Source organism: Penicillium soppii, assembly GCF_028829465.1.
Source record: "Penicillium soppii strain IBT 18220 chromosome Unknown utg000005l, whole genome shotgun sequence".
In the NCBI taxonomy this organism is placed as follows: domain Eukaryota; kingdom Fungi; phylum Ascomycota; class Eurotiomycetes; order Eurotiales; family Aspergillaceae; genus Penicillium; species Penicillium soppii.
Window position 1 is genome coordinate 4903011 of NW_026643235.1, and position 21685 is coordinate 4924695.

Genomic DNA, 21685 nt, shown 5'->3' on the forward strand with positions numbered 1-21685 from the left:
GGTGGGGCTAAACTATCTGTGATAACTTTGTTGATCTACTTTATTTTGGTATTTTGCCCTCCATGTTGTGAAGTATTATCATGCATCCGTGGAATATTTCTATCCTTTTTGATTACTGCACTCTTCCAAACTATTAGACATATCCAGCGTTTCACAGCGCACAGCGGGAATATCAAAATCTAGTTGCAAACCGACAATCTCACCTTTAAAGGCACGACTAGAAGAGTTAGGGCTATAGAATGATCCTGTTCCATCTTGGATGTAACATCTGCAGTCAGATGCGCTAATTTAACTCTAATGCACACAAAATTGAGATATGCATGGGTATTAGTGCGGGTGCGGCCCGGCGTTCCCTGTGAGCTTGGTTTGGGGCATCAGGCCGCGTAACCTTAATTGGCTATGCTTTGGTACTCGCAACTCCTCACCAGGAACTCTTCAGAACTATGAAGCATATATAGCTTTCTATAGCGGGAATATAAAACCTAAGTTGTAAACCGAGAACCTCATGTTGACCGGTAAAACTGAAGAGTTAGGGCTAGAGAATTATCCTATTCTATTCTTAGATGCAATATCTATAGTCCGATGAGCTCATCCAACATTAGTGCAAAAAGTCCCTAATATGCATAGTTGTTAGTGCGGGCGCGGTCCAGTGTTCCTTGTAGGCTTGGTATGGAGCCACCAGGCCGCGTAACCTCAGTTAGCTGTGCTTGGATTGGATTCGTCAACTCTTCACCAGGAATCCTTCCGAACTATGAGGCATATACAGCTTTCACAGCGGGAAAATCAAGAAGCGACAAACATGGGTAATCGAATCAGCCTAAGAACGACTACGACATCATCTACTCGTCTAAATAGACGTTTACCCTGTTCACTCGGGCCAATATAGATTCCCATTATCTCTCACACCCGTCCAAGTTTCCTCGTTCATACCGAAGTTTGTCTTTCCTTACATGACAATCCTCCATTTTTGATCACTCAAAGATAGCGGCACTATGAAAGCCGTCTCGGCGATCTCCCTCTTCTGCACTTTGGTTGCAACTGCGTCCGCGAGCATCACCAAGTCATCTTCGATTCTTCCATCCCCCACTTTATCCACCCCTATTCCCTCCTCTTCGAGCAGTGATTCGTCGATATGTTCTGGAAATACAGCAACTACGCGCGATGAGTGGTGTGACTATGATATCAACACGGACTATACCACCACCGTCCCGGAAACAAATGTTACCCGCGTGTACTACTTCAATTTGGAGCAAGTGACAGTTTCCCCCGATGGTCGCTCAAGATCAGCCGTTGCCATCAACGGGTCTATCCCCGGTCCCACAATCGAGGCCAACTGGGGAGATGAGGTCGTTGTGCACTTAACCAACAGTCTTCCCGATTCCCTACAGAATGGGACTAGCATTCACTTCCACGGCATCCGTCAATTCTGGACGAATCAAAACGATGGCGTTGTGTCTATTACCCAGTGCCCTACTGCGCCCAACAACACAATCACCTATAAGTGGCGTGCGATGCAGTATGGCACGACCTGGTATCATTCCCATATTGGCTTGCAGGCTTGGGAAGGTCTTTTTGGTGGTATTATTATTCATGGACCCGCTAGCGCAAACTATGATGAGGACAAGGGCGTTATTATCATGAACGACTGGGATCTCAATACGGTTGATCAGCTCTTCATAACCGCTCAGAAGGATGGCCCCCCAACGCTTGATTCTGGGTTGATCAATGGAACTAATGTCTTCGGATATGATGGCAATGCCAACCAAACTGGTACTCGTTTCAATACCTCCTTCACGGCCGGAACCTCATACAGACTTCGCTTGGTGAATGCAGCGTGTGATACTCACTACAAGTTTTCAATTGATAATCACACCATGACTGTCATCGCCAATGACCTCGTGCCCATCCAGCCATATGAGACAAACGTTCTCAACATCGCCATGGGTAAGCCATACACACTTAATTTCCAACCGTAACGAAACTGACAAGATAGGACAACGGTACGATGTCATCGTTCAAGCAGACCAAGTCTCCGTGGCCAAAAACTTTTGGCTACGAACTATCCCCCAGAATGCCTGTTCGGAAAATGCAAACCCCACGAACATTAAAGGCATTGTGTACTACGGCGACTCACCCTCAACACCATCAACAACAGGCTATGCCTACACGGACAGTTGCGATGATGAGGCAATGTCTGATCTGACACCTATCATCAGCGAATCTGCATCAAGCCCTTTCTACAATAAATCTGAGCCAGTCTCCCTCGGAAAGAACGGGGCTAGCCTTTTCCGATGGAAACTCAATTCAACCTCCATGCACGTCGATTGGGAAGACCCAACTCTTTTGGAAGTCTACGATGGCCACCACAGTTGGGCCAACGTCAGTGGCGTCATAGAAATCCCCCACAAAAATGTGTGGATTTATATTGTCATCGAAACTACCCTGTCTGTGCCACACCCCATTCATCTACACGGACATGACTTTATCATCATTGCCCAGGGAACTGGGACTTACTCAGGCGGTGTGACTACTTTGGCCAACCCGCCGAAACGGGACACGGCTATGCTGCCAGAGAATGGTCACTTGGTCATTGCGTTCAAGACGGATAATCCCGGTGCTTGGTTGATGCATTGTCACATTGGATGGCACACTGCAGAAGGATTCGCTCTGCAGTTTGTGGAACGATACAGTGAGATCAAGCCATTGATTGACTATGACGATCTTCACGATAATTGTAGAACGTGGAGTGCTTTCCAGAATAAGCTGAGTGTGGAGGAGGATGACTCGGGGGTTTAAACTCTGGCTTACGTTTGGATTCCTCACAACCCGGGGTCATCCGGGGAAAGTTTGGAGATATAGGGGCTGGATTGTGTGTGGAGTGATGTACTCCAAGTCCTGTTTCTATTTGTGATATGTTGTCCCAATTCGGAAGCTGTGATATAACTATTTATAATGGATTGTTGGGTGTATGGAGAGGTGTTTATACAATCAACAAACCTTGTGCCAAGTAACTTAACGCACTCATTCAAGCAATCTTTAGTCACTCGGAAAGGCGGCAGCCGCCGCCAAATTCCAGTTTCAATGAGATAAAATCATGCTCAAAATGTATGTACATTGGTGCATTGACCCCTGAACCGGTCCAACGTGTAATCGGCATTAAAATTCCGACATCCGTGTTTGACATAAATGCCGAGTACCTGAATTCAAAATGGTACGGGTAGGGCGTGGGCGTTTCGGCGGTCCCAAGCATAAAGAAACATTGGCAAGGCTTGACAAAGATTTAATTTTTCAGTGGCGAATAACCGCTTCATACCGAAAGGTACCATGGTTTCATGATTCTTTGATTTTCTTTTGGCCACTGGACCCTGAATAATCGACTTGCCATTACATTTTTATTAAAAATCTGAACGTCAAGAAGCATACTGTCCACAGGCTTACAAAGTTGTTTTGTTCGTACTGTACTCGGCTTTCAATAAACAACCTTCAGGATTTCAACGCAAGATCACCCCATGAAAAATGAATATAAGTCTTGGCATTTAGTAACAGCTCCAAATTATACAGACTCGGGATTGGCCATTCATCGAAGTTAGCGGCTACCCTCGGCCAGCCACGCGAGACCGGTGATTCTAATTGTGTAATAGAATTCCGAACCGAGCACATGATTGGTTTAAACGTCGGCGAGTGGATCAAAAGTCCCCACCCTTAAGTCCGGAAGTGGACCGGCCGACGCTTAATTTTTGTCAATGTTCCCTTTTGATGAAAATGAACCTTCAAAGCTTTGCAATTGGAAACCCTGAGCCCCAATTTAAACGTACATAATATGAATATGAAATAGAAATTCGATTGCCACCGATAAGCATGATACCCGCCCCTTCCAGAAGTCCCGGGCCCCAGAATTCCGAGCCCCAACTTCCCATACGCAGGTAAGCTCTCGCGGGGTGTCTCGGTTGACGTTGAGAGATCCACCTCTTGGCTCGAGAATTTTTCACACATAGAAACGCGTTGGCTCGCTCTCTTCTTTCCTCTTCTTATCCCGCTCTTACCTGTTCTTCCTTGTCTGGTATATACGCGTCGGCATCATGATTCTCGATGGAGTGACACCGCAACACGACCGGACCGACTCCGAGTCTGGTTATAATGAGAAAAAGATGGAGCAGGATATGGCTCCTCAGTATCAGGATGCCTTTGGTGACGAGGAAGGCGCGGAGGTCAAATATAAGACTATGAAGTGGTGGCAGACCGGCATGTGTGAGTATATCCACGCGCGACTACATCTACATGGATCACCTCTGACATTGTCTAGTCATGATCGCTGAATCCGTCTCCTTGGGTGTGTTGTCTTTGCCTAAAACTTTGGCCGAGCTGGGTCTCGCGCCTGCTCTTGTCCTCATCATTGGACTGGGCATTCTCGCTACATACACTGGTTACACAATCCACCAATTCCGCGCGCGGTACCCCCACATTCAGAATTTGGCCGACGCTGGTGAGGTCTTATTCGGTGCTTTTGGACGTGAGCTGTTCGGTCTTGGCCAATTGCTCTTCTCGATTTTCATTATGGGTAGTCACATCTTGACTTTCAGTGTTATGATGAACACTGTCACCGAGCACGGCACTTGCACCATGGTTTTCACCACTGTTGGATTCCTGATCTGCTTCGTTTGCTCTCTGCCCCGTACTATGAAGAATATGACTTACATTTCGTGCATGTGTGAGTTAGCCCGACTTCCTACCTGCTGAAATCTCCACTAATCGTCCCATATAGCCTTCTGCAGTATCCTGACTGCCGTGATCATCACCATGGTCGCGGTTGGTGTCCAGAACCAGGGTGGTGTGGACCTTAAGGCCACCATTGATACCGATCTGTTCCGCGCTTTCAGCGCTGTCACCAACATTGTGTTTGCTTACTGCGCTCACGTTGCCTTCTTCGGTCTACTCGCTGAGATGGAAGAGCCCCGGGATTTCCCCAAGGCTTTGATTATGCTCCAGACTTTCGAGATTGTCTTTTACACCGTTGCTGCCGTGGTTATTTACTACTACGTTGGTCAGGAGGTCACTTCTCCCGCTCTTGGATCTGCCGGTCCCGTGCTGAAGAAAGTTGCATATGGAATAGCCATTCCTACTGTACGTTCTCCACTGATTAACTGATTCCTCACGTTCCCCAACTAACATTCGCAGATTATTGGTGCTGGTGTCGTCAACGGCCACATCGGTCTCAAGTACATTTACGTCCGCATGTTCCGCGGCACTGACCGCATGCAAAAGCGTGACGCAGTTGCCATTGGCTCTTGGGTTGGTATTGCTCTTACTTGCTGGGTCATTGCCTGGATCATTGCCGATGCCATTCCCGTTTTCAGCGATCTGCTGAGCCTTATTAGCTCCCTGTTTGCTAGTTGGTTCAGTTACGGTCTTGGTGGTGTGTACTGGCTGCACATCAACAAGGGCAAGTGGTTCTCTTCTCCTCGGAAGATCGCACTCACCATTTTGAACTTTTTGATCATCTTGATTGGTGCTTGCATGTGCGGTCTTGGCCTTTACGTCTCTGGTAAGGCTATCCATGACGATGCCTCCAACAACAGCTTCTCTTGCGCAAGCAATGCCGAGGTTTAAGCGTGCTGTTTGTATAAAACATTCACGATCTATATTGTGTTACGCTGTACGATACTATTCCATCTGTTCATATATTTCTTTTGCATATAGATCTTAGCATTGCTTAAGCATTATTTCCATCTACGACATTTCACTACATAACTACAAAATTATCTATTTTGTGACATAAAACATATGCATAATATCCACCACGCCCCACCACATCAGCTATAGCTGCTTAACGGCCATACCGCATGAGAGAAAGTGTGGTCCACTATGCCTCAATAGGCACAATTCCGTTCGTTAGACTGATCTAAATTTTCGTCGTTGCAATAGATCCGAAAGATAAGCTAGCGCCCTAAGTGGACCAACAAATTCCAACCATTCAGGTGGATTTAAGAACGGTGGGGCAATATTCAAGGGCAGAGAAATCAAATCGATTTTGTGGGAATATGAATCCCCTCCTCAAAGTACACTGGTGATCTTATTACTCTATGGAAAAATGTACACTATTAATGCCTAAATCACTGAATAATATATTTGCATCGCTTATCTGCGTCGCGTCATGAAACATCTCAGAGGTATAGCCCAAATTTGGCTCAAGCACATCACTGGGTCTGGCATTCAGAGCGGCACATGCGACCAGACTCCGAGACAGTCCAGGCATCACTGCCAACAGCCTTCAGCGCGTAGAAGAACGAGGTGGGATCCCACTTTTGCTTTACAGTCAACAGAGGTTTGTAGTTGCTGCCGAAGAAGGTCTCCTTCCAGTTGGGTTGGCGGAAGTCGCCTTCGTTCTGGTAGCAGCCGCTGCCGGGAGTGGCGGCTTCGAGCTGGGGGACGTATTGGTTGGTAATCTTGAACTGGTCATCGACCATCTTGGACCATGGCGCAGTCTCGTTCCAGGGTGTGCCTATCTGCATGGTCACGGCGGCGTTGCGCAGAGCGGGGAAGATGGCGTTGGAGACATTAGCAGGGGCAGAGACATTCATGCCAACACCGACAGCAATCACACCGGACTGAGTGATGTTACGGAGAGCAGCAGCAATGCCGTTGTAGTTCTGCTCCAAGTTCTCGCGCTGGATCAGACGGCCACCATACTGGTAGGAGGCCACAGCCAGGTTGCCCCAGGGCAGAGGACCCATGTACTTGTTGTAGTGGTCATAGTACGAATCGTACTGGGTGTAGGTGGCCTGGTACTGGATGCCCATCTTGGTGAGGGCCGAGGTGAAAGGCTTAAGAATAGATATGACATCATCGGTAGTTTGGTTGTAGGCAGTGATCGGGGCAATGATGAAGACCTTGGAGGTCATCTGGTAGATGACAGTAACACCCTGGTCGACCATGGCAGGCAGCAGAGAGTGGAACTGGGAGACAGCCTCGTAGAAGGTATCGGTGGTGATGTTGGCCGCAGTGAACTCGAGGGCGGCACCAGCGATGGGAGCATCCTGGTGAGCTTTCACGGTCATGGAGACGACAACACCGTAATTACCAGCGCCACCACCGCTCAGAGCCCAGAAGAGATCGGCATTCTCAGTGCGAGAGGCCTTAACCAGCTTTCCAGCAGCGGTAACAACCTCGAACTCCAGAGTGTTATCGGCACCAAGACCAAACTTGGTGCTCAGAGCGGAGTGACCACCACCCTGGGTGTAACCACCTGCGAGACCGACTGTGGGGCACTCACCAGTGACGACAACGAGATCTTTGGCAGAGGCAGCCTCGAGAATCTGGTAGCCGACCACACCGGCAGCGACCTTGAATGCAGGACCCTGGTAGTAAAGTCCAGACCAGTTCTGGTACTCAATATCATTCAAGTGGTGAGTCCAAACAGAAAGGGCGCCAGCACCAGTAGAACGTCCAAGGTAACTAAAGTTGGTTAGCATTGATATAAAGCCTCGTTGAGGCGGTCGAGACTTACTCGTGGCCGGTGTTGCGGATGACAAAACGAATGTTGTGGTGGCGAGCGAAGTTCACAGCAGCAATGACCTGATCGCTAGAAGAAACGTTCACAGCGTAGTTGACGTAGTTACCAAGCTTGCAAGTTTGAGACTTGGCGGTGAAAGGGTCGCAAGACTGATTAGCAAAGAAGGTTTGCATTACCGACGACGAGGAGTCGAGGCTATGTGGCGATTAGTCTCAAATTTACACACACGATAACAATACAATATCACTTACTGAGGTTCTGGCTTAGTCCAGTTGGCCTTGACGACGGCACATGCGGCGGCATCATAATTGGGTGCGTGACAGGGGCTACCAATGGGCACGGTCGCAACCAGACGACCACCAACGGTAGAGTTCAACGAAGCCCAAGCCGAGGGAGCAGGCCAGCAGCTATCGGTCGGCAAACAGTGGCAATCAGACGCAATTGCTGAAGCAGCGAGAGCCACGAGGGAAGCCAATGTCCAGACCTGCATGGTGGGGAGAAAGTGTAAAGAGATAGTTTTGAAAATGGAGTTGGAAATGTCGATCCCTCTCTTTTACTTATATACAAGACCTTCACATTCCTCGGTTCTTTCTCCTGGCTAAGGTGAATAATGTTGACTCTAGATCAATTCGGAGATGTTCCCAAGTGCGTCTAGTCAAATTTGGTTGTGGATGATTTCACCGGAGTTGGAGCCGAGACAAGATCGGGGCCGAGTTGGAAGAGTTCATCGCACGGCCACGCGAGAGCGATCTACGGCAATTAAGGATCGACGGGAACCGAAAGGTAGATACTCTTCCATGGATATTATATCCGTTCGAACACAATATCAGGAACATGACAATCATACAGATTGTCAAGGTGGTTGTTTTTTTAGGGTTTTTTGCCATCAGCATCATAAATTGAACTCAATAATATTGACCGCAATCTAAACCGGAATCCGACGGAAATGGCAGTGAGAGAACCGAGATCCGATCGATCCAATGGCACAAGCAATGCAGATATTATACCTCCAATCAAGTGGCTTCTTGTGGATTTAACGCATAAATGCGCCACCCACAACACCCGGAGGCTCAGCCTTAACCAGAACAATACATATGCAACCTCTCCCCTTAATCAGTTACACTTTGGTGGCTGAAAAGCTTGCATATTACGAGCATGTTCGCATATGACTTTCCCTTTCAAGGCACTTCCGAGAATAAATGGAAGAAATTTGAGAAATGTCTTGGAAAATTTTTAATATAGAGATTAATATGTTAGAATCTGGGTGAGTGGAGCTCTACACCGGATTAAGAAACCTGTTCTTATATTGTGATCCCATTGGTCGAAAATAGCTGAAAAAAGTGAACTTGAACACAAAAAAAGGAAAACAGAGGAGCAAAAGGAGGGCACAAGACGGAAATGGAAATATGAAATTCAAATTCACTTTCTCTTTCACTTTTACTTTCAGCTAAAAGTGGAGTTTGCGTATTTCCAAGGTCGACACAGACCAATCCATGGCCCTTTCCGCATACCATTCTAAGGCTTTCAGGAGAAGCATCCTTTTCATTGGTTGTTCAACAAGTTAATCCAAGGTTCTCAGTACCTGTAAATCACTCTATCCGGGGGTAATAACCGACTGTATGTGGACTCGCCAAAACTTTTGGTCACATTATCTCAAAAGCATAATGTATGTTTCAACTCGGCTTGTGGGCAACTGATTTTCATTTAATTGTTTCTGATCGCCAGAGCTCAGTTTGAAAATGTTCAGCTAGTTTGAAACCATCATGTCAACAAATCTTGGACCACCCTTAGAGAAAGGGATATGGGCCGCGGTGATCATCGCCGCGGTGATCGTTATTTTGCGAGTCTTTGCTAAATTCAAGATCAAACGGTTTGGCATTGACGATGGCCTGATGGTCCTCGCGGAGGTAGATCTTCCCCAGCCTCGAACTAACTAGTTCTTTCCACTAGTTACTTAACTAACATTTTCTCTTCTTTGTTTAGATCCTCGCCATTGTATCAACAGTCTTCTTGACTTTGTCTGTCAAACATGGTTTCGGCAAGGATTTGACCAAATTAGCCCGACATGACCAGGAAGCCGTCCTGAAATACATCGCCATTCAAATTCCAATCGTCACTTTCAGTACTACATTCGCTCGCACCGCTTTCATTATTTACCTCCTTCCTCTACTCGGGACCAACAAATATTACCAGGTGGTCCTATGGGCTTTCCTGGTCATTCAATTCGCCGGCAATACCGTCTCTGCCGTACTACCGCTGAGCATCTGTCGCGATGTTGCTGCGCTGTGGGATCCAGAAGTCGCGTTGACGACCACCTGCGGAAACTTGAAGTCAGTGATCGATTTCGCCTATTATTCTAACACTTTCAACTCCGCCACCGATCTGTTTTTGGCTGTTGTCCCTGCCGTGGTTTTTTGGAATTTGAACCTCAAACTGCGCATCAAAGTCAGTTTGATCGTCCTGCTTAGTCTGGGTATTGTGTATGTACATCCGGATTCTTTCTTCACATCGCAGTATACTGATTGTGTAGCGCAATGGTCGCATCCATCATCAAAACAACCAAACTCACCTCGCTACCAAGCATCACCAATATCGGAGCCAGCGGCGGCATTGAGTTAATCCGCTGGGGTTACATCGAGAACACCATTATCATCATCACCTCCTCCATCCCTTGCATTCGCCCATTGATCATCTCGTCTGTGCGCAAGATCTCCAGCGGAAAGTATTCCCGCTCCTACGAGCTCAGTGGACCTTTCACTGGTCGCAAATCCGGTGCGCACCCAAACGAGACAAATCAGTCGCGGCGCACGCGCAGATTCAAGCCTGATGTTGAGAATGGCAGCGTTGAGCGCATTCTAGATCACAGTCAGAGCGCGCATACTAGTACGTCTGTTGGCGGTCATCCGGATTCACCTACTTTCTCCACACCCGGTATCACGAAGCAGGTCGAGATTTCGGTTATTTCCGACAATGGTCGACCTGCACCGGAGACGAGAAATTACTGATTAGGAATTGTTGAAAGATTCTTGTTTATATATTTGGGTTGTTCTAGAATTTGATGTTTTGAGCTTAGCATATGCCGTCATGAATATACCATTGTTAGGACCGTGTGAACTGAGCTGCGAAGGTGCATAGCGGCTAGGGGTCGGATTGAATTATGTAACTCTTATTAGAAAACAAATAAGAGATGATTAAAAAGTGAAAAGAGGCGTGAAGAGGTATACGTTCAGGCAGCAATCTACAATCAATTCAATTCGACCCCTGGCCACTGCGCACCTTCGTACCGAACACCTCACTAGACGAAACGAGTTAGTATCTATGTTAGACTGACATATCATCGGGACAAACCAATCCATTTTGCTATTACCAGCCCTCGTATTCGGCTTACTGAAAGCTAGAGCGGGCAGGTGGGATTTCACAGGGGGCCGGGGGGGAAGGGTGGTTGTGCAGTTCATTGATATCTAGTGCCGGCAGGCTGGCCTTCATTTGGCCAAAGGTGTAGAAATCTAGAACACACTAGTTCATGTCAACGCCTCTGCATGAACCAACGCTCAGCTCGCATCTGCGGTACTGGTGAGACATCACACAAAAGTGGGCTGCAAAAAGAACGGCACCGGCCTTCCAGAAAATCCTGATGGGGCGGTTCTCACTAGATCTATCCTTAGTCCGGCTCTAAAGGCACACTCGAGCATTTTTAATAAAGCTAAAAAGGGAAACTTGTGTTGATACGGAGTATACTAGAGAACGCCGGCAACACCTGCCTAAACACAAAGAACCAGAGAACAACAACAAGGTGCACACAGAATGTATGTTATTGTATCCAAACCCGACACCAGAAACTAGTACTCGAGACACAAGGCCATATCTAGGTACATACCCCACAGGCTGAAGGGAAGGGCTAAGGGTTCGGAGGTTTGCCGAAGCACAGTCCAACAAAAATCGATAGTTAAGAATAAGCTTCCGGCGTAATGCTGTAAATAGAGCAACGCACAGTTCTTGTCGGAATGTTTGTGTGGATCGCGATCTATTCGGGCTCTTGATATATATATGCACTTTAGATGTTCACATCTATTTGTCAAGAATAAGCTCAAACGCTGGATAACTGACCTGCCTGTTTGGGAAGACCATGCAACTCTCTACCTATGCTTATACATTGAACAAATCCATTATGGCCAGAAATGTCTCACAGATTTTGGCGATATTTTTGATTTTTTGATTTTCCACTGGGGACTATATATCCAAACTAGGAGCAGATTTTGACCGAAAATTTGGCCCTGGAGATGACTGAGCTAAATCAAGCAGGTTGATTGACTCGATTGCAGACTTCCTACTACCGTTGATATCTCGAAGGCGCAGTTTACATGATAAAAGCGCTTTTTGTGGCAGCTATAATCCTTCGATGAGACTCGTCGGAATGTTTGTCGAGGCATTTGGAGGGGTACAAACCACTTGCAAGTCTAGCCTCGAGATTTGTACGCTTTGGTCAACTATCACTCTTTTGTGCGGAGTCAGCGGCCGCCTTTCGCTCATAGACAATGACCCTGATCTTGACCCTTCTCCTATTTAACGGTGTGTAGAATATAGCTGCCATGCAAAGTTTCAGCGTCTATCTTTCGCAGGATTCACCTCGGCATGTGGGTTTGCTATGCTCTCAGTGTGAATCCGACAACCACCGAACACTGCGGGGTGATGGAGCATTCACCACCTTTTGACTTGGCAGTCAAACCAATGAAATGTGTCTATGCATATTCCAAAGCTCAGAAATCTTCCAAGGTTTGTTAGTAGATGTTGTTCGAATTCCTCACTTCATTGCAGCCTCAAAAATTCTAAGGGACAAACAGTTCCAGATGGAATGATAGCCTGGGCAAATTACTTAGACTATAAATCCTCCAGGGCTGGAGGTAAAAAAAAAGACAGAAAAACAACCAGGTGTACTCACGACCCTAGGAAGATCGAGCTCTTCATCAAGTGATCTATATATCGGATGGAAATTAAAGCACCAAGTTAAGTAATTAATCGGTTGAGTTTTGAAAGTGAAGATACATATTCGATCAGGAGCCACAGCAGGCGCCACCTAAACATCCATATTCGACATCCTAAAACCACCGAAAGGTACCTAAAAAGAAAACCAAATTGAAAAAAAGTGACAATATTGTGTATAAAATAAAATTAAAGTCTAGCAACATATTTCATAAAGAGTGGGCTATCCATGGATGTACAGCTACTCAAATCAACAGAGAAATCCCCATCCGACCTCAAAACAACGGCATTGTAGCCGTGTTTTCATAATCCACATTCTCAGCCACAGACTCAATCCTCTCCGTGCAAGTTCCAAAGATCCGATCCCACAACCGTGTCTGCTTGCCATAATTGTGGCTCTTGCGCCAACCCTTACGGTGGTGCAGATCGTGGTCTTCGATGACAATGTCAGCGTCGAACATCTGTAACAGCCAACTCAGCGTAGATGGCACGGTTAGATGCAACCGCAACCCGCTGTGTCCGAACACTTCCGCAAAAGCAACGTAGTTGTGACAGATCCACCATTCGTAGAATCCCATCGGCAGTCCCATTAGCCTCAAACTGAAGTATGTCATCATCGGCACGCCCACCATGTCGAAGAATTCTTGTTCATGGTCTGCGTACGCAGCCAGTAGGGGGTTTGGGTGTTTGGTTAGGTGGTGTGTGCGGTGGTATTTCCACAGATAGCTCACGTCGTGCATGAGCCGGTGATACCAGTAGAACCAGAAGTCGAGGACAATGCCGTATAAGCCGATTTCGAGCGGCAGCCACCTCCATGCCATCTCAGACGGTCTGGATGTTTGAGTGTAGGAGAGGAAGACGGATAGAATCATTCGCGAGCCGGTGGTTTTATACAGCGAGGTTACTACTTTGGCGATACCAACGTCTGGCACTCCATCACGTTCGTGTTTATCGCCGTCAAGAAAACCGTAGATGTGTCCCATACGACGTAGGACATGGACTTGGTAAATGACGATAGCGTTGAACACGAAAAAGTAGAAGTTGAATGCCGTGATAGGACCGACGGTTTTGCCGGTGAATGCCATGTAAGTCTCGTGAAGGAGCAGTGGAACGGCCGAGTAGAACAGAACCCAGCGCTGAAGAGACCACTGAGGCATAAACGGTATTTTCTCATCTTTGCTGTGGACTGGCACCTCCTTATCCAGGTCGATGGGGTGGACATTGAGCGTGTCTAGCAGATAGTGATTGAAATTCCACGTACTGCGAGGGGCTGTACGCCATGTTGATCTCATGGAATCTTTCGATAGTGGTTTTGAGTCCATGATGGGTGGTTTGAAATCTTGCGGGCTTCCATGGTGGTGGGAATTTAGTTTATATCTTTGGCCTAATAAGGGTTACCGGTACATGTGAATAGAGTTCCATGATGTGAAATCTTCGCTGTGGATCATTTCTCCCCCAACAAAACCTACACATCAAATGAACAGGAGATCATAAAGGGCCGTCGCCAAATTAGCGACGATCGGCATCCGCCGCATGTGAATTTCCCCGCACAATGAGGCCTCGGAGGGTCAGATAGACGACTCCTGGACCTTGAAATGGAGTCAGTCGTTGTGGTGTCATTGCAACCGAAAGGGGAATCATTGCGATCTAATGGGTGGATTTTGATCTCTGCCTAACAATGAGTATAGACGACGTGGGCCGAAAGGTTGAATCGACAACGTGCACTCGGCTTGAGCCTCGGTATTGCAGCATTTGATCGTGGAGAGTGGAGTAGATATCATATTCGATTGGTTCAGGTGGTTCTCGGCATTTTTAGGGTGTTCGCTAATGCTTCTGAAATCATGTTTGCTTAACCCGGGGTATGGGGGATAATAACACTAAAGTCGGAGATCGATGAAGAAACGTCAATTGTGTAGAAAGTACTGTACAGTGCATGCAGTGCATAAGCCCTGAATCTTTATGTTATTTGATTGGCCGGATCACATGATCAGGAGCAGGATCTGAAGTGCCCGACTCCTGGAATTGCTGACTTCAATGTTGCTTACATTTGTACTTCATTACTTTCAGTCTAGGGAGACACTTTTATTGAGAAATCAATTCTCCCATGCTTGAAATGATGCTCTACAAAATAATCAATCGTTGACAAATTGCATTTGATGGGATCTACAACATAACTGTTGGCTCAGTCAGATAGACATGACAGATGCTATTTAAAAAAGAAAAATCTAAGAGCTCGCTGCGACCGGCGCAGCTGTTTCTGGCTGCGGAGAAGGTGCCGCAGCATCGGCACTAGCAGTAGCCTTGAGTCCAGGCTTCTCGAAACTCTTCATGGGGTAGTAACCCCAGCGGTCGAACATAACCCGATCCTCGTCCCAGCCGTTGCAGTCGGTTGTCAACATCTTCTCACCGGTGAACACAGCGTTGGCACCCGCTTGGAAACAGGCGACCTGCTGCTCCTCGGAGAGTGCGATGCGACCGGCGGCGAGACGGACAATGGTGCTAGGCATCACGATACGGGCTGTTGCGACGGTGCGGAGCAGTCGGTCGAAGGGGATCATCTTGCGGTCGCCAAGAGGGGTTCCAGGAATGGGGACAAGGGCGTTGACAGGGAAGGATTCCGGGTGGGCGGGCAGGCTGGAGACGGTGTGGAGGAGACCGATACGGTCGGCGTCAGTTTCGCCTAGACCGAGGATACCACCGGAGCAGACATTGATTCCGGCATCGCGGACGTGTGAAAGGGTCTTGAGGCGCTCGTCGTAAGAGCGGGTTGTGATAATGGTGGGGTAGAATTCGCGCGAGGTATCGAGGTTGTGGTTGTATGCGGTCAGACCGGCATCCTTCAGCTCCTTGGCTTGGTGCTCGTCGATCATGCCTAGGGTCACACAGACCTCCATATCCATCTCACGGATGCCGGAGATCATCTGCTTGACGTTTTTGAGACTGGTCTTGCGGCCGCGCATGTCACGCCAAGCTGCACCCATACAAAAGCGAGTGCTGCCGTTTGCTTTGGCATTGCGGGCCTTGGCGAGAACGTCGTCGACAGGGCTCATCTTAGTGGCTTTCAGACCCGTGTTGTGCTTGGATGACTGAGCACAGTATGAGCAGTCTTCACTACATCCTCCGGTCTTGATGTTCATCAAAGTGCACATCTGAATAGCCGCGGGATCATGGAATCGGCGATGAACGGCGGCCTGGATGTTGTCAGTTAGCCTCCCCAGCTGGGAGCAGTAAAGAAAAAAAACCTAATTTCACTTACAGCCGCATATGTGAGTTGGCTCAATGGAGTCTCATAGATCTGCTTGACTTCATCTCGAGTCCAAGTGGTCCGTGGGGCGGTAGCACCCGTAGCGTCGGTCAATGTAAGAGGGATGCGGTTGGACAGTGAAGCAGGACTGGGGGCACCCTGGACAGTCCCGTAGGATCGCACTAGCGTGCGAGGCAATGACCTGATAGGGAGAGACATAGTATAAATGCGATGATAATACTCCTTAGGGTGAAGAGAGGAGAAGGAGAAGAAGATAGAGGACCAAGGCCAAGAGGGGTGATTCACCGGCGCGACGGTTATGACAATCGACAATCGTGTGGGGAAATGATTTACTGCTGATTGGACTTCAAAACGAGTTAAACTGTATGCTCCCTGGCTATTATTCCATAAATATTGTCATGGTGTTATTTTTCTCAGCGGCTAATGATTATTTAGAGCGCCAGACCGAGGGCCTATACCGGGGGAAGTAGGAACTCTGTTGAATTCTCCGTTGAACATCTCCCGTTTCCCCCTCCCAACATTAGTGTAGTTAGCTGTAACCTGGACTCAATTGTTTATTTTCCCTCGGAGATCATTGTTGGACTTGGATAGCCCGTTTATAACCGGAGTGCATTTGCTAATTTCCCCTGTTTCCCCTGTTTCCCCTGTTTCCCCTGAAAATAAGAAAATTATCCCGAGTATTATTTCAAACATGCATAATAATATACAATATTGTAACAATCATAACAATGTAGTCATCGTGTGTGTCAAAATGAAATTCTTCTACCGTTTGCGTCACCGATACCCTATGAATCTCCACTATATCTGTATTGGCCAATAATGACATTGTTATTACTGGTCGATCGGACAAAAGGAAATAGAAAAATCATTGGGGATCAACATTTCTGTGAATCTCAACATAAATAATGTGAATTATAACAGGAATTGATAAGAATATCCATGCATACGTTGTATGTACCTAGGTAGTCATCCATTCTATCCAGATCAGGCCACCTTTATTTAATCTACTTACGTAGTACAACGTATACTTATGGTTTGGAGTACTAGAGCACCAAGTAATGTCTTGTTAAAGCTAGCAAGTCAAGTTGCAAGATGCAAGTTCATAATTCGCTATTCAATTTGTTTGAATGAAGAAGAGAACCATTATGACTACAAGTACGGAGAAACTATCCCTAACTATAATTATACGATCACTTCCAGCTTTGTAACGCCGCATTTGGACCCTTCTGTGAGGCAGTTTTGGAGCGTATCAGAGCAAGTAAATTTTTGTAGCATTGAGTTTCATAAAATCAGCACAACTTCGGCACAATGACTTCTGACTGGTCATAAATATCAAGTTCCAAGTTTCAAACAAGTAAAAAGACTGCTATCGGCGGTATACGCTAGCACACGCGCGTGATATCTGCCCTTGCTTTTTCATGTCAGTAGGTTCGATGAATTCTGTTCTACGAAGTCGGAACACTCACTTCAAGGATGTTCTCAGGGAATTTGAAAGTATATTTGATAGTATGTATGTGTTCCGGGCTCAACGGGACATGGTGTCGATGTATCCTTGAGGAATTTATCGCAGACATCTACACTCACACTGAAAAGTGGTGGGCGATCAAGGCCATCATCACCATTAACCCAGACCTCGTATTGAGCGAATGCCCCCCTAGTGATTGACTTGGTGGTGTTTGCTTCAATTGCGAGGCTCACAGATTTACCCTTGGGGACCTTGGCCAGTAATGGAAACAATGTGCTTAATATGAACCTTTTTGGTAGTAGGCATACGGAACAGGAAGGTCGGGCTCGATATACAAATTTTCAATCTGAGCGCCAACGCTGTCTGGTTTACGTTTGGACCATCAAAATGTTTCCTGAGCCGTATCCTGAGCAGTGGCATAGGTCAATATAGAAGCGAATAAGATAGAAAAATACATATGTGGGTGGCATTCACACGAACATCTGAGACTGCGAGTAGGATATCAAATGAAGAAAAGGAACCTATCGGCTGCGAGGGTAGTTAAATTTTGAAACGAAAGAGTCCGGTTAAAAGACGGTATCATATTGGAGCTGGAATCGATTGGATTGCAAATCTGCTACACATACGACGTGGATATCAAAACGTCATTTGATGGATTTAAAATGGACTCAAAAATGTTTTCTATGGGTTTTTGGTTCCTATGAGAGAATTTGAATACTAAGCGCAGGTGATAGCTAGAAATATTCCAATATACAATCAATAGAGTATGCACCTCGTGCGTTTCAGTTAGACCTTTGCATTGAGAAGCCGCGGGAGCTAATCAACAACACATAAACTAGCAGCGTATGGTTCTTCTGGGGACAGTGTGAATTGTGGTTCAAAACCTTGTGTTTGCAAGCAAGGGATCTTCATTCCGATTAATTAACCATAATCAGGTGTATAGTCGTCGACCAAGCCCAGCTGTACTGAAAATCGAAGACAGGTACCGATTGCCTCTATTCTTCCTTCAAGATTAGATAGATGTCTTTTAAATCCGCTAGTTCATGGTCATTCATATTGTGGATCCCATCAAAGAGTCCAATGAAAAGATAAAATGTTGCCTCTAAAGTTACCCCTTGCATGTACCTCATCAAGGCACCTTTTTATTCCCCAAGTCAGTGAATATTATTTGGCCAGTAGAATTTCCTCAGACAGGAAAGAAGCCTGCTCCAGTAATGGGTTCATCAGCTATATGTGTACTGAGCACGCGCCTCGTAGGGCCCTCGGTGTGAAAAAGCATACTATCATTGCCGCTTTTTATCTAGATCACTACCTAAATGGTAATGTCAAGGGCGTTCGTGTTGAATTTTGGATCATACGAGGTTAAAAAAGAAACCCAATCCAGTAATTACCTGGATAATCGCCCTCTTCCCTACGATGTAGCCGTGCGTTGATCATTGCAGGTCTTACCAACAACGAAGAACATTCATGGCAATGTAACGCACTCAACATTGGACAGCATATGTGAGCATGAATGTATATCGAAATTTATTTATACCACCATAACAACTCAGTTGTGGAGATCACATCTCTAACACAAGCGCTCAGCTCGTAGTGGTTTGTTTGTGTTCCCAACTTATCGGAGTCATGGAATAAGCATGCCGGAGGGCGATCACCAACTCGCATCATCACGCAGAAGCCTCAGACATTCCAAAATACAAAGATTATACCTTATGGATTACATGATGGTGCGAACGATGTGGATTTGGATCATTGTACCGTGTCCGGCATTCAATCAACGAAAAACGCTATTGGGCTTCACTTCGGTGGACTCGGTGGATTCTTTCTAATTTCAAAATCAACCAACATGGATCGGGATATTGCCATCTTTCATCCTCAATAATTTCAGAACCCACAATATTTGGTTGTTCCATTTGAAGCAAAACTATGGCAGGTATGGCAGATATGTTGGATTATAGCTGACATTATGACATGGTGCACAAATATTTACCGAGGCGATGGAAGAGATGATTAGTTTGTAGTTCCCCGCATTTTCCAGACCTCTGTGTCGCCCTAATTTGGCACTAAATTGGTGGACTAACCGGGTCTGGGAGGTCAAATTGTTGAATTTAGTGCGGAGCTTCATGATGTGCCGAGGATGTCCCTGTGGGGGTCCATTAGACTCGGTAAACGGCAATGGCTCCCCTCAACTCCACTTGATTCAAGGTCTTGAGTTATATTTGACATTCTCTTGTTCAAGGTTGCTTGCTCCATTTAGAGGAATTTTGTTTTTCTTGTTCACTTAGTTGAATCTACTTGTTTTCAAGGGTTGATCAAGACTTTCACCTCGATTCCTTCTACAATTTGTCTTCACCTTATTAGTACGGAGTTGAAAGATGGATATAGGTGAGACATGAAGCTAAAGATCTGAACATATTGCTATTTCAGTACTAAGTTCAGTCACTATAGGAACCGCTGCCGCCGCTCTCCTGGGAGGAGCCACGGTCGCAGGATATTTGAACGCTAAATTCCATTTCCAGAAAGATATATCGGGTTTGCTGTCGATGAAGCGAGCGGAACGTGAATATGCCACTGCCGGTGGGTCTGAATATTTGCTGTTTCTCTTTGAAAATGAGATCTGACCAGTCCCAGTCAAACACAACCGGGGGAATCCTTGGTTTGTTCTACTAGAAACGGTGAAACGTTACCCCGATATGATTTGTCTCTGGACCCGGGAAAGATCATACACATACCGCGAAGTGCAAGATCAGGCCTGCCAATATGCGCATTTCTTTTTGTCACAGGGTGTGAAGAAGGGTGATCTCGTTGCTCTATATCTCCAGAACCGCGCGGAGTACATGGTCGCTTGGGTGGCTCTTTGGAGTATCGGTTGTGCTCCAGCAGCTATTAATTACAACCTTACCGGTGATGCATTGATCCATTGCCTGAAGATCAGCAATGCCAAGATTCTTATTGTCGATGAAGATTCCGGCTGTCGTGACCGCGTGGAAGAATCCCGGGATACCATTGTTGGGAACCTGGGAATGAAGCCAATGACTCTGGACGAATCACTCAAGGCGCACATTGGTACTTTCCCATCGACTCTGCCACCAAAGGAGATGGCAAAGCATGTTGAGGGTAACTTCCCTGCTATTCTGTTATACACCTCGGGAACGACGGGTCTACCTAAGGGTTGTGCTTTCACAATGTCCCGGCTATACACTACACTATATATTCGTCGTGCTCTCATTAGAGACACACCAGGACCGGGTGGCGATCGCTGGTATAGTTGTATGCCCTTGTACCACGGCACTGCGGCTATTACTATGGCCACGTGTATGGTGATGGGAGTGAGCATTGCAATCGGCCCGAAGTTCAGCGTCAGTAAGTTCTGGACGGACATCCGGGATTCAGAATCTACTCTTTTCGTCTATGTCGGAGAAACTGCCCGCTACTTGTTGGCACCGCCGCCATCACCCGAAGATCGCAACCACAAGGTCCGCTGCATGTACGGAAATGGTCTTCGACCAGATATATGGGAGAAGTTCCGCGAGCGTTTCGGAGTTCCTGAAGTTGGAGAATTTTTCAACAGCACTGAGGGTGTCTTCAGTCTCTTCAACTACAACCGTGGTCCTTTCACATCTGGCAGCGTCGGCCATCATGGTCTGCTTTTGCGCGGGATCATGCATAATGTCTTTATTCCCGTTGCCATTGACCCGGAGACCGGCGATATCATGCGTGATCCCAAGACGGGCTTTGCAAAGCGTGCATCATACGAAGAAGGCGGAGAGATCATCGTCAATATTCCCGGAAAAGATGCTTTCCAGGGGTATTGGCATAACGATGACGCCACCAATAAGAAGTTTTTGAAGGATGTCTTCAAAAAGGGCGATCTTTACTACCGCTCTGGAGATGCCTTGCGTCGCCAGAGTGATGGTCGTTGGTACTTCCTCGATCGTCTTGGTGATACTTTCCGCTGGAAGAGCGAGAATGTGTAAGTGCTGCAGCGGTCTAGAGATTGGAAAGGAGCTCACAAATAATCCCAACAGTGCTACTGCGGAGGTATCAGAAGTTGTAGGGCAATTCCCGGGCATAACCGAGGCAAATGTGTACGGCGTCCGCCTTCCCAACCACGAGGGACGTGCCGGATGTGCGGCGATTCAAATTAGCCCTGAAGCACGTCAAACATTCGACTACAGCGCGCTTGCCAAATTCGTCCGCTCGAAGCTGCCAAGATATGCCGTTCCGGTTTTCCTTCGGGTTGTCGAGAGCCCTACGCATATCCACAACCATAAGCAGAATAAGGTACCACTCCGTGATGAGGGCGTTGACATTTCACTCACTGGAACTAAAGCACCCGAGGGCAAGGATGACCATTTCCTATGGATTGCCCCTGGGAGTGACACTTACTCGCCATATGGACAGAAAGAGTGGGATCAATTGTCGGGGGGCGGTGCTAGATTGTGAGCGACCACAAGTAGAGCTT

The 21685-nt window shown here is 46.9% G+C and overlaps 7 protein-coding genes across 7 annotated transcripts; 4 read left to right on the forward strand and 3 right to left on the reverse strand.

Moving 5' to 3' along the window:
* Window positions 1-992: 992 nt before the first annotated feature.
* Window positions 993-2796, forward strand: N7529_007306 (uncharacterized protein; the record flags this gene model as incomplete). The annotated part of the gene is made up of 2 exons (XM_057242833.1): window positions 993-1944; window positions 1994-2796. 2 exons carry the CDS (start codon window positions 993-995, stop codon window positions 2794-2796), a joined length of 1755 nt encoding a protein of 584 aa, XP_057098192.1.
* Window positions 2797-4079: 1283 nt separating this feature from the next.
* N7529_007307 (uncharacterized protein) lies at window positions 4080-5607 on the forward strand (the record flags this gene model as incomplete). Its single annotated transcript, XM_057242834.1, has 4 exons — window positions 4080-4248; window positions 4304-4708; window positions 4763-5121; window positions 5176-5607. 4 exons carry the CDS (start codon window positions 4080-4082, stop codon window positions 5605-5607), a joined length of 1365 nt encoding a protein of 454 aa, XP_057098193.1.
* Window positions 5608-6194: 587 nt separating this feature from the next.
* On the reverse strand, window positions 6195-8000 carry N7529_007308 (putative isoamyl alcohol oxidase; the record flags this gene model as incomplete). The annotated part of the gene is made up of 3 exons (XM_057242835.1): window positions 6195-7452; window positions 7505-7705; window positions 7762-8000. 3 exons carry the CDS (start codon window positions 7998-8000, stop codon window positions 6195-6197), a joined length of 1698 nt encoding a protein of 565 aa, XP_057098194.1.
* Window positions 8001-9273: 1273 nt separating this feature from the next.
* On the forward strand, window positions 9274-10515 carry N7529_007309 (uncharacterized protein; the record flags this gene model as incomplete). Its single annotated transcript, XM_057242836.1, has 3 exons — window positions 9274-9417; window positions 9494-9990; window positions 10041-10515. The coding sequence occupies 3 exons, from the start codon at window positions 9274-9276 to the stop codon at window positions 10513-10515; spliced, it is 1116 nt and encodes a 371-aa protein (XP_057098195.1).
* Window positions 10516-12765: 2250 nt separating this feature from the next.
* Window positions 12766-13812, reverse strand: N7529_007310 (sterol desaturase family protein; the record flags this gene model as incomplete). Its single annotated transcript, XM_057242837.1, has 1 exon — window positions 12766-13812. The coding sequence occupies one exon, from the start codon at window positions 13810-13812 to the stop codon at window positions 12766-12768; it is 1047 nt and encodes a 348-aa protein (XP_057098196.1).
* Window positions 13813-14715: 903 nt separating this feature from the next.
* Window positions 14716-15953, reverse strand: N7529_007311 (biotin synthase; the record flags this gene model as incomplete). The annotated part of the gene is made up of 2 exons (XM_057242838.1): window positions 14716-15681; window positions 15747-15953. 2 exons carry the CDS (start codon window positions 15951-15953, stop codon window positions 14716-14718), a joined length of 1173 nt encoding a protein of 390 aa, XP_057098197.1.
* A 3642-nt stretch (window positions 15954-19595) lies between these two features.
* Window positions 19596-21666, forward strand: N7529_007312 (putative very-long-chain acyl-CoA synthetase family protein (CefD1); the record flags this gene model as incomplete). The annotated part of the gene is made up of 4 exons (XM_057242839.1): window positions 19596-19605; window positions 19669-19797; window positions 19852-21193; window positions 21249-21666. 4 exons carry the CDS (start codon window positions 19596-19598, stop codon window positions 21664-21666), a joined length of 1899 nt encoding a protein of 632 aa, XP_057098198.1.
* Between the last annotated feature and the right edge of the window lie 19 nt (window positions 21667-21685).